This window comes from Centruroides sculpturatus, unplaced genomic scaffold (genome assembly GCF_000671375.1).
Source record: "Centruroides sculpturatus isolate CEXI.00-Female unplaced genomic scaffold, Cexi_2.0 scaffold298, whole genome shotgun sequence".
NCBI lineage: Eukaryota > Metazoa > Arthropoda > Arachnida > Scorpiones > Buthidae > Centruroides > Centruroides sculpturatus.
Genome location: NW_019384568.1, coordinates 565,477 through 579,672, shown reverse-complemented (window position 1 = coordinate 579,672; position 14,196 = coordinate 565,477). Strand labels below are relative to the sequence as shown.

At 33.0% G+C, this 14,196-nt stretch overlaps 1 protein-coding gene across 2 annotated transcripts; it reads right to left on the bottom strand.

Moving 5' to 3' along the window:
- Positions 1–672: 672 nt before the first annotated feature.
- Positions 673–14,051, bottom strand: LOC111624108 (frequenin-1-like). 2 transcript variants are annotated; one of them, XM_023366886.1, is made up of 8 exons: positions 13,940–14,051; positions 9,861–9,888; positions 6,737–6,785; positions 1,854–1,943; positions 1,686–1,764; positions 1,517–1,605; positions 984–1,058; positions 673–911 (listed from the first exon to the last, which is right to left on the bottom strand). In XM_023366886.1, exons 1-8 carry the CDS (start codon positions 14,001–14,003, stop codon positions 819–821), a joined length of 567 nt encoding a protein of 188 aa, XP_023222654.1. In that variant the 5' UTR covers positions 14,004–14,051; the 3' UTR covers positions 673–818. The 2 variants fall into 2 exon arrangements, with proteins under 2 accessions (XP_023222654.1, XP_023222655.1); XM_023366887.1 differs by having other exon boundaries at positions 9,861–9,885; positions 13,940–14,049.
- Positions 14,052–14,196: the final 145 nt, after the last annotated feature.

Here is a 14,196-nt window from a genome sequence, read left to right as displayed (position 1 = left end):
TCGGTACATCGCTCATCCTCCCGAAAGGTACCCTACCTTGGCAGATCGCCCTTGTCTTGTGTCACCTAATTCAATCATTCCTCAGTTTTTTGTTTTCTCAAGGGAATATCGGGTCCTCCCCTCATTACTTGGCTGTCACAATTATGGGCCTGGCCATATTCGCGATGGGTATGATTTAAAAAGGCCCTGTAGGACATACAGGGCGGAAAAAGAAGACACAGTTAAACTTTCCTATTGATGAACTTTATTTTCTTACGGTAAAAACCACATTATACAATCCTTTTAATGTATAAAATAAATACAATATACTTAATTTTATAATATAATTAAGGTTGATTATAACCTCTATAATTACGCACGCGATCATCAACAGATGGAGTTAAAATTTAATGCTTTTTCTATGGGGAAATCCCTTTTGCAAAATTTCTCGAAAACGGAAGAAGATAGAAACAAACAGTTTATTGCATTAAAATTTTACTTAATTATTCTTTAAACACACGGTTCAGAATTTTGAAACTCGAATTTGTGAATTTTCTATGAATTTTTAAAATCTTAGAAAATTCGCAGAAAAATAACGAATTGGATTTCCAAAATTCTGAGCCGTACGTCAATAGAATAATTAAATACGCTTCTAACACAAAAAACCGTTTGTATCTATCTGTTTCCGTTTTCGAGAATTTGGATAAGGATCCTCCCATAGAAAAAGCATTACTTTTTTTAACTCCATCTGTCGGAGATCCCGTGCGTAATCAAAGAGGTTACAATCAGCCTTAAAGAAAAATAAACCCAAGGAGGTGAATGTATATGTAAAAATAACGTTAAGACGAATATAAAGATAAGGCTTGAACGATTTTCGAATCCAGTTTTGAACCTTCTATAAATTCTTCCAGAGATATTTTATTATCTTGATTCTAAAAAATCCATTGGAATATTAATTTATTTATATATTTATGCATATAAAATAAGTTTAAATTTGTACTGACGCTATCTAATTGTTCAAATATTTTGTCAACTCTCTCTTGAGGGCAGTCGTCGTCTTGTTCTGCTGATTGGTTACCCTGTTTCAATTTAAAAATTTAAATCAGCCAATCATCACTTTTATTAAGAAAAAAAAAAGAAAAAAAAAACAAGATCCAATCAATGGAACGTTTTTTTTTTAAATTTAAATTATTAAACAAACGAATAGAATTAAAAATAACAATTGAATTAACCAATCAAAGCTTTTAAAAATTTAATCCAATTAAAGTTAACAAATTTTTAATTAGCCAATCGAAAAACTTTTTAAAAATTTATCTATTCGGAATCTTTATTAATTAATTATTAAATATAGGGAGGCCCAAAATTTAGTTAACCACTGTAAATCTGTCTTACAAGAATTGCTCAAAATGGGGTCCTTTTTTCTTTATCTAATACGACTTAAGTTTCTAATCTATTTAACAGCAACACGGTTAACTGTCTTTTGGGCCACCCTTTATATATATATATAGCCTAAATATATGAATAAAAATGCCCTTACTAGCATTTGGTAAATGGCATCGACTATGTTATACATCTCTTCTCTGGTAATATATCCATCATTATCTAAATCATAAAGTTTAAATGCCCCTAATAAAACAAAATATTATAATTAAATCATGTTTTTATGCATACATTAGCATAAAACATTACTTAAAATACATCATTACAGTGAAGTTTCTCGTCAACATTCCCACGTGACGTGACAGACAGAGCTCTGATGAATTCTTCAAATTCGATGGCACCATCCTTAAAATTTTTATATATTTATTTATTATTATAATATATACATATATAACTTCGACTTTATAAAAAGGTATAAATTTAATATGTCCTACCTGATTTTCATCGAATACTTTAAAAACGAGAGACGTAAATTTTGATGGATCGCCTTGTGGAAAAAATAATTTATATATTCTTAAGAATCCCTAAAAAAATAAATAGAGAAAATAATAATAAAAATTTATTCATTTTAAACATTTTAAAAATCGATATAAATTTGAAACATATTTGAAATTTTAAACCGACTAATAAAACAAAATTTCCATTTCAAATTGACCAATAAACGACTTCAGTTTGAAATCGACGAATGAACGACTTCCATTTCAAATTTAATTAAAACGGTCTCTGTTTGTTTATTGGCTAAAAATATTTGAATTCTGATTTTTTATAATACATTTACAATTTATCAGAGAATTTTATTCAGTGTTTTTAAAAACTGATCGTAGGGTTCGCGCCTCGACAATGGGCAGTTTTTCGGGTTTTCTTTACGTTTGTAACACCTAAATAGGAGCCAATTTTCCATATAAAGGCCTCCCGGAAAGTATCTCTTTTAATCCATGGATCATTTGGTACCTCTGGCCCTTTGATAGACTCCCAAAACCAGCAACGTAACCAGGAAGGAACTTATATTTTTGTCTTTGGAAGAGGAAAAATGATCGACATTTGTGATTTACAAGTCTACATCTTGTTTACGGCCTTGGTTATAGATACACTTACTTTTGATGTCATATTTAATTTCTTTCGTACTTATCTAATGTAACAAATTCATCTTTCACAGAAGAGAATATTTAATGGCAAATGGGATGGCCCAAAAGTCAGTTTAAAAAAATCAGGAAATTTAGTCGTTAATAATAGTTAACTGACTTTCGGGCCTCTCTAGATTGAAAATGCATATTCCTATCTAAATATATAAAATTACTTGTCCTGATGACTGAGTCACTGACTCATCATCGCCCAGAGCAAACTGCTGAACCTAGAGGTGAAATTTGGTACACAGTTAGGGTACGTCATGGAAACGCACACTAAGAAGGGATTTTTCGAAATTCCCCAGCGGGGGGAGAGGGAAAGCATTAAATTGATAACATTTCAGACATTGTTATATTTTTATATATTTCGATTTTTTAACCGAATGTTCGAACCGTTTTAAATTCGAATTTGTTATTGCATATTGGTTCGATTATAGAACGATAGTAAACGTTCCAGAAAACTGAACAAATTGAAAACAGTTCGTTTGATTCTCAACAATTCTCATTATTCTCAGCGGTAGGTGTTATATAACAATTACTATGGTTGTTGAAATAGTGAATATAAATGGGGTTTGCTTGCAAAACCTCCGCGGGCGAAGTCATCTTATATACTTGTATTTACTTACGACATGAAAAAAAATCTCTAGTAGTTTATAATTTCTTTTATACAGTAAACCTGTCTAGAACGGAACCTGTATAAAGCGGACACAAATTCGATCTGTTCCGGTTTACAAAGGTTTTTGCAATACTAGAGAAATCAGAAAAATTGAAGTTTAATGGAACAAAATTTAACGATTATTTTTTAACTTCAAATCAGCCAATTATGGTTCCTTAGGATCAGAATATATCAAGGGGTATTGTCTTCGGACTCTTCTTGTATAACTGCACCAAAGCAGAGCCAAAAATAACAAAAAAAAAAAGGAGCAGCTTTTCGCCTTGTAGAAAATGTAACATCGATCGAGTTGTTTCAAATAAATATCCGTCCGCCTGTTCCGGTTCCGGTTCCGTTATCTGAAGAGAAAGCTGTCCACAGATCATGTAGCTACCTCCTTAGAAGAGACTATTCTCTGTATTATACTTCCTTTCTGTTATTAATAACAGAAAGAAAGTATGACAATGACCCCTTAAGATTTTTACGTTTTTGGATTCGGAGGACCTTAAAATATTGAGAAATGCAAAAATATTTAGAGGTGTTTTCTATATGTACGGATGTATGTGTGTTTGGGGAGAGGCACGATTTTTGTTCACCTACTTTGAAGCTTAATAACTCCCTTGTTTTTAGTCGAAAATTTCTGAAATTTTGCATGGAGTTTTGTGTATTGGAGACACTGGTGCTATTAAATTTTGGCGGTTAAAGGTCGACGGGGTGGAGAGATAAAAGGGATCACGTGTCGTATCTCGAGTGAGATCGAACTTATAATGGGTTTTATTTTTTATTAGCATTTACAATTTATTTATAAAACTCCTTTCTATTCTCAAAAGTAAGCTTTTTGACATTTTATAATATTTAATAATATAAAAACTAACAAGAATGACTCCCGGGAGGCCTTTATATTAGGTATGGTTTATTTATATAGGGCAAGACCACACGTGGGCAATCTGCCGAAGGGGGAAGGACTTTCAAAGGGAAACTGTCCCCTATTTAGGTGTTACAATTGTGAAAAAAACCCGGAAAACTCCACGTGATCAGCCCGTTGTTTGGTCGTGGGTTCGCGCAGTATTAAGTGGTTTTATCCACTCCGGATGCCGTTATATTGGGAAATTGGCCCTATTTAGGTATTAGACAAGTGAAGAAAAACCGAAAAACTCCAATCCATGATTAGTGTTTGGTGGTTTTATCCCCCGGCCATTGATGGGTATTGGAGGGTTAAGGATCCAACACCCATCAAATTCTATTTTCGTCAAGAAGAAGGAAATCACTTACGCAAAATCATAACAAAATTTGAAAACATATTTTCATATTGGTGAAGCGAACGACAATAGCGTGTCAATCACTCGAGCGAATATATAAAAATTTATTGGACAGATAAAAAAAGACTCCACTAGAATAAAATGGGCACAGGAATCTTTCCGAAAATGATTTATTACACACCATTTTTTCCCCATTTAAACGTCCCTCGATTACGAAATTTTAATGACAGTTTTCTGGTCGATGCGAGTATAAAATTAAATAAAATTTTAATTTTAATTAATTAAAAAAATAATAAAATTATTAAGTAGTATTTTCGATATTTATTAATTAAATTTATTTCACAGTAAACAAGCTGCCAACTAGAATGGGCATTAACCTAAGTCTAGGATTAAATCTTTAAATACATTCAAAGTGCACTTAAAAGTAAAGTAAATATGTGATTTTCTATTGAGAATATAAATTAAATCTGTTAATGGTCATTTACATATCGAAAATTGCATTCGACATTAAATAAATAATCGACAAGTGGAATAACTAAAACCTTATTCGCGTCAAAATCAATAATTTTGCGATTGAAAGTACCACATTACATCTCTCCCTTCTTAGGTTAATTATTTCTCAGCTCATAGGGCTTCAAGTTATGACCTTAAGGCCTCACAGTTTTACGTGCATCATTATACGATGGAGGGGAAGGGTTTGTTATTGATATATTTTATAGCTTAGGGCCACAGCAAGTTTAAGTCTAGCTTTTGTTGTACCGATATACAGTAGAAACAAGTAATTGGAATAATGATTGGGTAGTATGTCCGGATAATTGAAAAATTGTGGATAATAGAATAGCATTTTCAGTGCATCTGTTTGACAACGCAAAGCTTTATAATTAACATAACTAGAGAAGATAAACTCGCTTGTACTCTTCGTATAGCGAGTCTTTCTATACTAAAGCAGAACTGAAAGTGGAGGAACGATATGTGCATATGTTTTCGTTAATCTGTGAGAGGCACGTTTTTGGATAGATGAGAAGGTAGGAGGAGGAAGAAGAAAATAGAGGAGAAAATGGAAGAAATAGGAAACACGGAGGAAGACGAAAGGAAAAGTTGTAGGATGCAGGGAGGTAGAAGAAAGAGTAGGAGGATGAGAGGAGGAGGAGGAGGAATAGGAGAAAAGGAAGAGGAAAAAGGAAAAGTTGTAGGAGGAAGGGAGGTAGAAGAAAGAGCAGGAGGACTGGAGAAGAAGGAGGAGTAAGAGGACGGGGAAAGAAAAAGGAGAAGAAGCAGGAGGAAGGGAGGAAGAAAAAGGAGGAGAAGCAGGAAGACGGAAGAAAGGAGGAGGTGTGGACTTGTAAGAAGAAGAATGACTAGGTTTTCTTCTCCTGCATTGCCAAATTGTTTAAGATTAATTTATATGTAATATAGAAACTATTTTTAACGACCTTAACTATTCATTGATTGAATTTGCAGCTTATCGAACCACAATAAAGTTTTACTATATTTTGTAAAAATATACCCGATAACATTGTATTTAATTATTATGCTGTTTTGAGTATTTTACTTAACACAGTTTACCTCTCTTCTAAAGGTTCCTAACCCAAGAAGGGATAAAGACTGATAACGATGATAATTCATAATTACTTCTTTGAACCTCCCAAATTATTTGTAAACAGATATTTATAAAATAATTCATCATAATGGAAAACATTAAATTTTAATAAATGAGACAGTTTATTTCTAAATAAAAAATAAATTTCATTTTTATTTTTAAAGCGAGCCAAAGCGAGAAAAAAAAAATTTTCAGCAACGAGTTGAGTAACTTTTCCGGAAATAAAGTTAAAGTTGTTTATGGCTCCATCTATTGAGCTTTTATTATACGTATTATTAAAAAGGCAAAAAGCTTAATTTTCAGGATAAAGATGAGTTTTATAAATAAATTGTAAATGCTAATAACGTATAAAATCTTTATTAAGTGCGATCCACTTGAGTTATGACAACACGACCCCTTATCTCTCCAACCCCTCGACCTTTAACCACCAAAATTTACCTGCATTAATGCCCATAATACACGAATCTCACTGGAAAATTTCAAAAAATTATGTCAAAAGACACGGGAGTTATTAAGCTTCAAAAGTGGGTGAACAACTGTAATGCAAATCAATTTCTAGAATAAGTTATTTCTAGAATATTTCGAATTTATCTATAAAGAGAGTATCCTTATTCGATGCTGGAAACCTTAAATAAATAAATAAATAAAACTAACGTTATTAACGTCCACTTTAATCATTTACCTGTTCAGTTAGCAATCCATCAGGACAGTCTTTTCTAAACCCCTTATACCTAATAGGAAATAATTATAAATGAATAAAAAATGTTTATGGANGTTTCTGTTATATTAGTATCATTTATGTCCAATAAACAAGCCTGTTTAAAGCTGTGCACGCTGAGAGTTGGGTGTTTAAAAACCCACCGTTTGACAGAGCCAGACAGCATAAGAGGTTAATAATGGCACCCATGTTGGGATGGTGAGGAATTTTTCGTACGTAAAATGTCGAAGAGTTTTCACTTAATGGACAGATGATCCATGAAAAATTTCTAAGGTTCTCTGCCCGGATTCGATCCCGTGTCTTCCAAAGTGGCAAACTTACGCCTGTATTGCCATATAGATGCCATACACTAGGATGTTATGAGACCCAACAATGGCAATACCGATGATTACTGCTAGTTGGTCCCAGGTTCGCGCCGTGTGCAGTTTTTCGGGTTTTTCTCACTTAAATACGTGTGGGCCAATTTTAGCATTGACAGTCTCCATCGGAGGCATTCCAATCGATCTCATGTTGCATGGCCTTATTCCATCAAACCTAAATAGAGGACAGTTTTCCATGAAAGACCTCCCTTTCGGCAGATCGCCCTTGTGTCGCTTTGCAATAAAGAAATATACCAAACTTTTATCCCTTCCAATATACGGATAATATCTTGCTACATTGTTATACGACATTTATTGCTATCTACTTATATAAATCTATTAATTTTTTTTCTGAAAACTGATGCGGGATGAACTTTATAGTTAAATAAATCATACATATGCGGGTCGAACCAGATTTATTCAATCGTAACGCATTTTCTAATGTAAAAAAACCATTCGAAAAAGCGACGAAATTACCTTAATTAAGCAGTTTTAATGATTTAAAATTCAAATTTATAAATAAATTTTGATTAAATCCAAATATTTTTCGAAAAATTGTAAACGAAATCCAAGGCATGTACAGTACAAATCACAATTTTTACGTCATTTATTTCGTCACAATGATTTTCTTTATCAAGATTTTTTTGGAGTATTTCGTACTGAAGAATTATTAAATAAATGAAATCTTGTGACACGTTGCTTGACAGGTGAATTCTTTCGATGTTTCAAGAACTTCATTCCTTGCTGGTACTCAATAGTAATAGTAATATTAATATAATTCTGACAGATATAAAACAAAAGTTCTATATCTAATAAATCCATAAAGTTGTAAACTGAACCGTGAAATGAAATGTAATTCGCTATATCTTATGTCTGAAGTGTATATATATATATATATACTTCTGATACGACGTATTAAAGAAAGTATCAGCCTATCGCTCTGGGGAACCATGGATAAATCCGGGCGAGCAACTCCTCAGAGATTTTTCGTGGGTGGTCCACGAATGCTATGGCCTTACCTGGCCACCCCCGTGTGAGCTTTGCCCATTGAATTGGTCTGAAGGAGTAAGGCAACACAACAATTGTGAGATTTGACAAGGGATATCTTCCAGGATGATCCTGTTTAGGTGAAGAAAACCCAAGAAAATCAGCCGATGGGCGATCTGCCGAGGGGGTATGCCACCCCTTCGACCTTTTACCACCAAAATTTAATAGCACCAATACACATAATACACAAACTTCCCTGCAAAATTTCAGAAATTTTTGACCAAAAACAAAGGAGTTATTAAGCTTTAAATAGGGCGAACTAAATCGTGCTCCCACCCTCCACACGCTTAAAATCTTCATTTTTTGACCAATCGCCACACTTTAACTGACTTTTAGGTCATCATATTTACATTAAATCGTTTAGCTTTATAATTTCTTCTTTAATTAAAGATTAATACATGAAATTTATTCAAATTTAAGTATTGATTTGAATTCTCCCTCTTCTTCCTACGGTTGTGATAATTATATTTATGATTACTTTTCTGTATATATAAAATTAAAAAAAATGATTTTTGATAGACAATATTATTACCAATTTATTAAAATTTAGCCAAACTTTACTCATCGCAACACAATTCATACACAGTTTAATGTAATATATATCGACTGTCGCGACGAAAGTAATTATCGAGCGTAACATTTCTGTTACGAGATGATTTCTGAAAGAAGTTTCATTAACGTTTCAAGCTCGTATAATTGTTATTTTTCATGCTAAATTTTTGAAAATTATAATTTCGAAGACCCCATTTTGTTAAGTTCTTTTACATTTGCGCCTATAATTTAACCCCAAAGTCAATTAAAGAACTGCTTATTCTTTCTCTTCCATCTATTAAACCGACTTTTGGGCCACCCCATTATTAAATAAAAGGACCAAAAAAAAAAAAAAAGTATGTAATACACAAGAAAACATTTATTTCAATTATTTCGTCAACAATTTAAATATATTTTCCCTTAGGAAAGATAAAAAAAAAAACTTTACATAAGAGGATAAAAATTAATCTTTTCAATGTTTTTCTTAATATATTTAATTTAAGAACAGTAAAAAAGTATATTTTTTTCCTTAGTTTACCTTCTTTTTTTACTTAACTTTTAACTTTTTGCAGAATTAATTATAATTTATTTGGTAAGAAGGGAAAGGCAGTTGCAGTTACTATGACAACTTAAAAGAAGGAATAATTGGTGTTTTTTGTATGATTTCTAAGAAGTTAAAAATCTGTAAATGCCTTTTTAAATTAAAGTGGAAAATGAATGAGAAAAATTAGTCTAGTTTCTGTTATATTAGTATCATTTATGTCCAATAAACAAGCCTGTTTAAAGCTGTGCACGCTGAGAGTTGGGGGTTTAAAAACCCACCGTTTGACAGAGCCAGACAGCATAAGAGGTTAATAATGGCACCCATGTTGGGATGGTGAGGAATTTTTCGTACGTAAAATGTCGAAGAGTTTTCACTTAATGGACAGATGATCCATGAAAAATTTCTAAGGTTCTCTGCCCGGATTCGATCCCGTGTCTTCCAAAGTGGCAAACTTACGCCTGTATTGCCATATAGATGCCATACACTAGGATGTTATGAGACCCAACAATGGCAATACCGATGATTACTGCTAGTTGGTCCCAGGTTCGCGCCGTGTGCAGTTTTTCGGGTTTTTCTCACTTAATTTATAAATTAGAAGATAACTCACCATTGCTTTATCTCCTTCTTAGTGACTGCTTAGATCAAAAAATGAGAAAATTACATTATAATCCCGAAGGAACGACAATGTAATTAATTCATTTTTGGTAAAAATTATTTAAATAAGAAAAAAAAATGGCGCTGGTAATAAATATTTGGTTNGCAGTTTTTCGGGTTTTTCTCACTTAAATACGTGTGGGCCAATTTTAGCATTGACAGTCTCCATCGGAGGCATTCCAATCGATCTCATGTTGCATGGCCTTATTCCATCAAACCTAAATAGAGGACAGTTTTCCATGAAAGACCTCCCTTTCGGCAGATCGCCCTTGTGTCGCTTTGCAATAAAGAAATATACCAAACTTTTATCCCTTCCAATATACGGATAATATCTTGCTACATTGTTATACGACATTTATTGCTATCTACTTATATAAATCTATTAATTTTTTTTCTGAAAACTGATGCGGGATGAACTTTATAGTTAAATAAATCATACATATGCGGGTCGAACCAGATTTATTCAATCGTAACGCATTTTCTAATGTAAAAAAACCATTCGAAAAAGCGACGAAATTACCTTAATTAAGCAGTTTTAATGATTTAAAATTCAAATTTATAAATAAATTTTGATTAAATCCAAATATTTTTCGAAAAATTGTAAACGAAATCCAAGGCATGTACAGTACAAATCACAATTTTTACGTCATTTATTTCGTCACAATGATTTTCTTTATCTAGATTTTTTTGGAGTATTTCGTACTGAAGAATTATTAAATAAATGAAATCTTGTGACACGTTGCTTGACAGGTGAATTCTTTCGATGTTTCAAGAACTTCATTCCTTGCTGGTACTCAATAGTAATAGTAATATTAATATAATTCTGACAGATATAAAACAAAAGTTCTATATCTAATAAATCCATAAAGTTGTAAACTGAACCGTGAAATGAAATGTAATTCGCTATATCTTATGTCTGAAGTGTATATATATATATATATACTTCTGATACGACGTATTAAAGAAAGTATCAGCCTATCGCTCTGGGGAACCATGGATAAATCCGGGCGAGCAACTCCTCAGAGATTTTTCGTGGGTGGTCCACGAATGCTATGGCCTTACCTGGCCACCCCCGTGTGAGCTTTGCCCATTGAATTGGTCTGAAGGAGTAAGGCAACACAACAATTGTGAGATTTGACAAGGGATATCTTCCAGGATGATCCTGTTTAGGTGAAGAAAACCCAAGAAAATCAGTCGATGGGCGATCTGCCGAGGGGGTATGCCTTCCGAAAGATCTTTTATGGGAAATTGGCCCCTATTTGGGTATTACTAACGTGAATAAAACCCGTTGGCGAGGGGCAAACCCACCAGTGTTCGGTGGTTTCTCTCCACTCGATCGCTGTTGGGTGGGCATGGCCGAACCCACGACGGCACGATTAAGTAGTTCAGAATTGCATTTGTTAATATAAACGTTTAACATGAAAAGAATATTTAAGCAAAATTTATATTTAAAAAAAATATTATACAGATGATAGATTTAAATTCAAGCAATATGTAGTATTGATAAAATGATACCTTGTTGATTAGCCCACAACTTTACCGTTATGACTATACAGTAATTATTGGCTACAGCAATCTTTTGAATTGCCAAATGATAAGGTTTCAGCTCGGATATCTCATAGAGTTTCTGTAGAAAATGCTTTCTTCGTGTCCTAAACATATCCAGATATGTAAGACTTGGATTGCGTGACAGATTACTCGACTAACATCTTATATATCTCTATGTGTAGTTTTGTAAATAAGACTGGTACCAAATGGTATTTTTTCTGAGCCATTTCTGCCATGTGAACACTAAGAGGGCCTTTTCTTCAAAGCATATAATCGTACAAACCTGTGAAGAACGGCCACTGATGATAACTCCAAAAACAATGGCCGTTTTTACAGATTAAAATATTCATTCCTCTTCAACGTCTCGCCCAAAATGGCCAGAGTTTAGAGGTTCAACCTTATTGCAAATCTGTTTTAATTATGCAAATTACTGTTCTTCACTAGGATGAATTTCCTCCAGCAGCATGCAGTGACCATGAGACAGATGTATAACACTTCTCCCTCATATTGAATAGAAAATTAATCTGCATTCGACCACACGAAAACTTTGCAAACTTTTCCTTTATATTTTCAACTTATATTTTGATATTATCATTCCGTAACATCACTTCGGAGCAGGAAAGAAGCTTAAAATAGCGAAATTAAGCCTAGAAAAGATAGGAAATCGATAAATTAGTGCGAGAAGAGGAAGTTGCAGAGGAGCATTTGCTTACTAATACTGTTACAATTCATTTATATCTTCCAAAGTTATTCGTAATTAAATTTTAAGTGAAAGAAGAGCGAGAGGAAGTAGGTCACGTGTTCGAGACTTTGTAACAATCGTCATCTGTGGATGATGTGTGGTTACCACGCAGAATTTTGCTCGATATTTCAATAAAAACGAGTTAAATATAGAAGAATTTCCAACAATTTTCATAAAGAAGGATCTTTTTTAAAGCAGAATTTCACTTTATAAACCGATTTACCCGAGCAGATGCCATGTTTTTCCATTTATACTACAAGAAAACACGCTAACAAGTTGAGAACTGGATGAATTAACAGTTAAAAACAGGGTAATAAGGGAAAAAATAATAAGTATCCATCAAGAAAATAAGAAATATTTTATTAAAATTTAGTTTAAAATGTATTTTTCTTTATTAAAAAGAGCATTAAACACAGCGTTATCCTAAACTGCATTTTTTTATGTTTATACAAGCCAAACCTCCGAACAACGGACACTGACGGGGGGAGATGCCTATTGTTCGGAGGTTATACTATGCAATTTCTTTGAAAAAAAACCCCCAAAAATAGCCGCTATTTAGAGGTTACAGTATGCATTTTTGTTCTAAAAATAATTCCCGAAACTGGTCGCCGTTTACAGGTGACCGTAATTGAAGGTTCTACTGTAACTGCACTCTTTACAAAAAAAAAAACAGGGGGGCCTTAAATTTATCCAAAAAGAATCGAACAATTCGAAGAAAAAGAAGAAAAGAAACTAAGCTTCCAGGTTTATTTTCCAGTTGAAAACATTTTAATTTATTCTGTCGCAATTGATAGTTGTTGCAACAAGTGGAAAAAAAAATATATTCCTTCCCCCCCACCGACTTTTATTTTATTTTTCTACATACAAATACACACAGAAAACGAATAATATATATATATATATACTATGTATTTAAATATTGAATTTTCTCTTTACAGGAAGCATTTGTCAAATAAATAACAATTTCTAAAGGTATAGCATAAATGTATCTTTAGTGTTTGTCTTGTTGGTTGTAAGTTGATTATGTAAGTCTTCCCTATGAAACCTTTTCAACATAAATATATATATTTTTTTATCCTATTTTATCTTTAAATCGGAGTGCATCTCTCTCCGACGTGTTTATCTTTATATATTTTAATTCTTGTTTGCTGCGGTTAATTTTTCCTGGAAAATATAAGAACCTTCGATAACGGACACCTCACACAGCGGCCATTTTTTAAACAGAGCGTGGTATATTTTTCCCTATTAAAACTAATAAAATTTACCATTCATATACGTTTTTTTTTTTTTTATCTGGTTAAAAACAAGTCTTCGTTTTCTATTTATGTCCAGTCAGGAGGGCCTATTAGGACCCTTTATAAGGATGCCGACAGGCCCTCCAACATCACACAAGACTGCTGAGGAGGGGCGATCCAACACCATCTCACTTGATTTAAGGACCCTTCAATACCGCCACAATTGATTTAAGGGCCCTTCAATATCATCTTAATTGATTAGTCATGGGGCCTTCAACACTATCTCAATTAATCTGTCAAGGGGCCTTCAATGCCATTCCAACTGATTTATTAAGGGGCCTTCAACATCGTCCCAATTGATTTGACAAGAAATCTTTAGCCCTATCCAAATTAATTTAACAAAGGCCTCGAAGGGCCTCCAGCACCGTCTCAATTGACTTAACATAAAAAGTTTACATTAATATTAAATAAAAAAAAATTAAGTATAAAAATATGAGAGATACTCACAATAAGTTTCATTCTCTAACCTTTCGAGGACGTCCTCTTTCAATTTACTCGCTTTCTTCCCCATAGGAGAAAGAATACAACACACTTTCTTCGACGTGCAGGTGCATCTACTCTCAAGCTCAACATACATATTAACTAACAATTCTCCCGCTAGGGGCGTTTATACAACTTTCAAATACATTATAATTGACCCTAACAATATATTGAAGTTTATATAATATTAACGGTAATTTTCAAATTTTTTTTTTTTTTTTTTT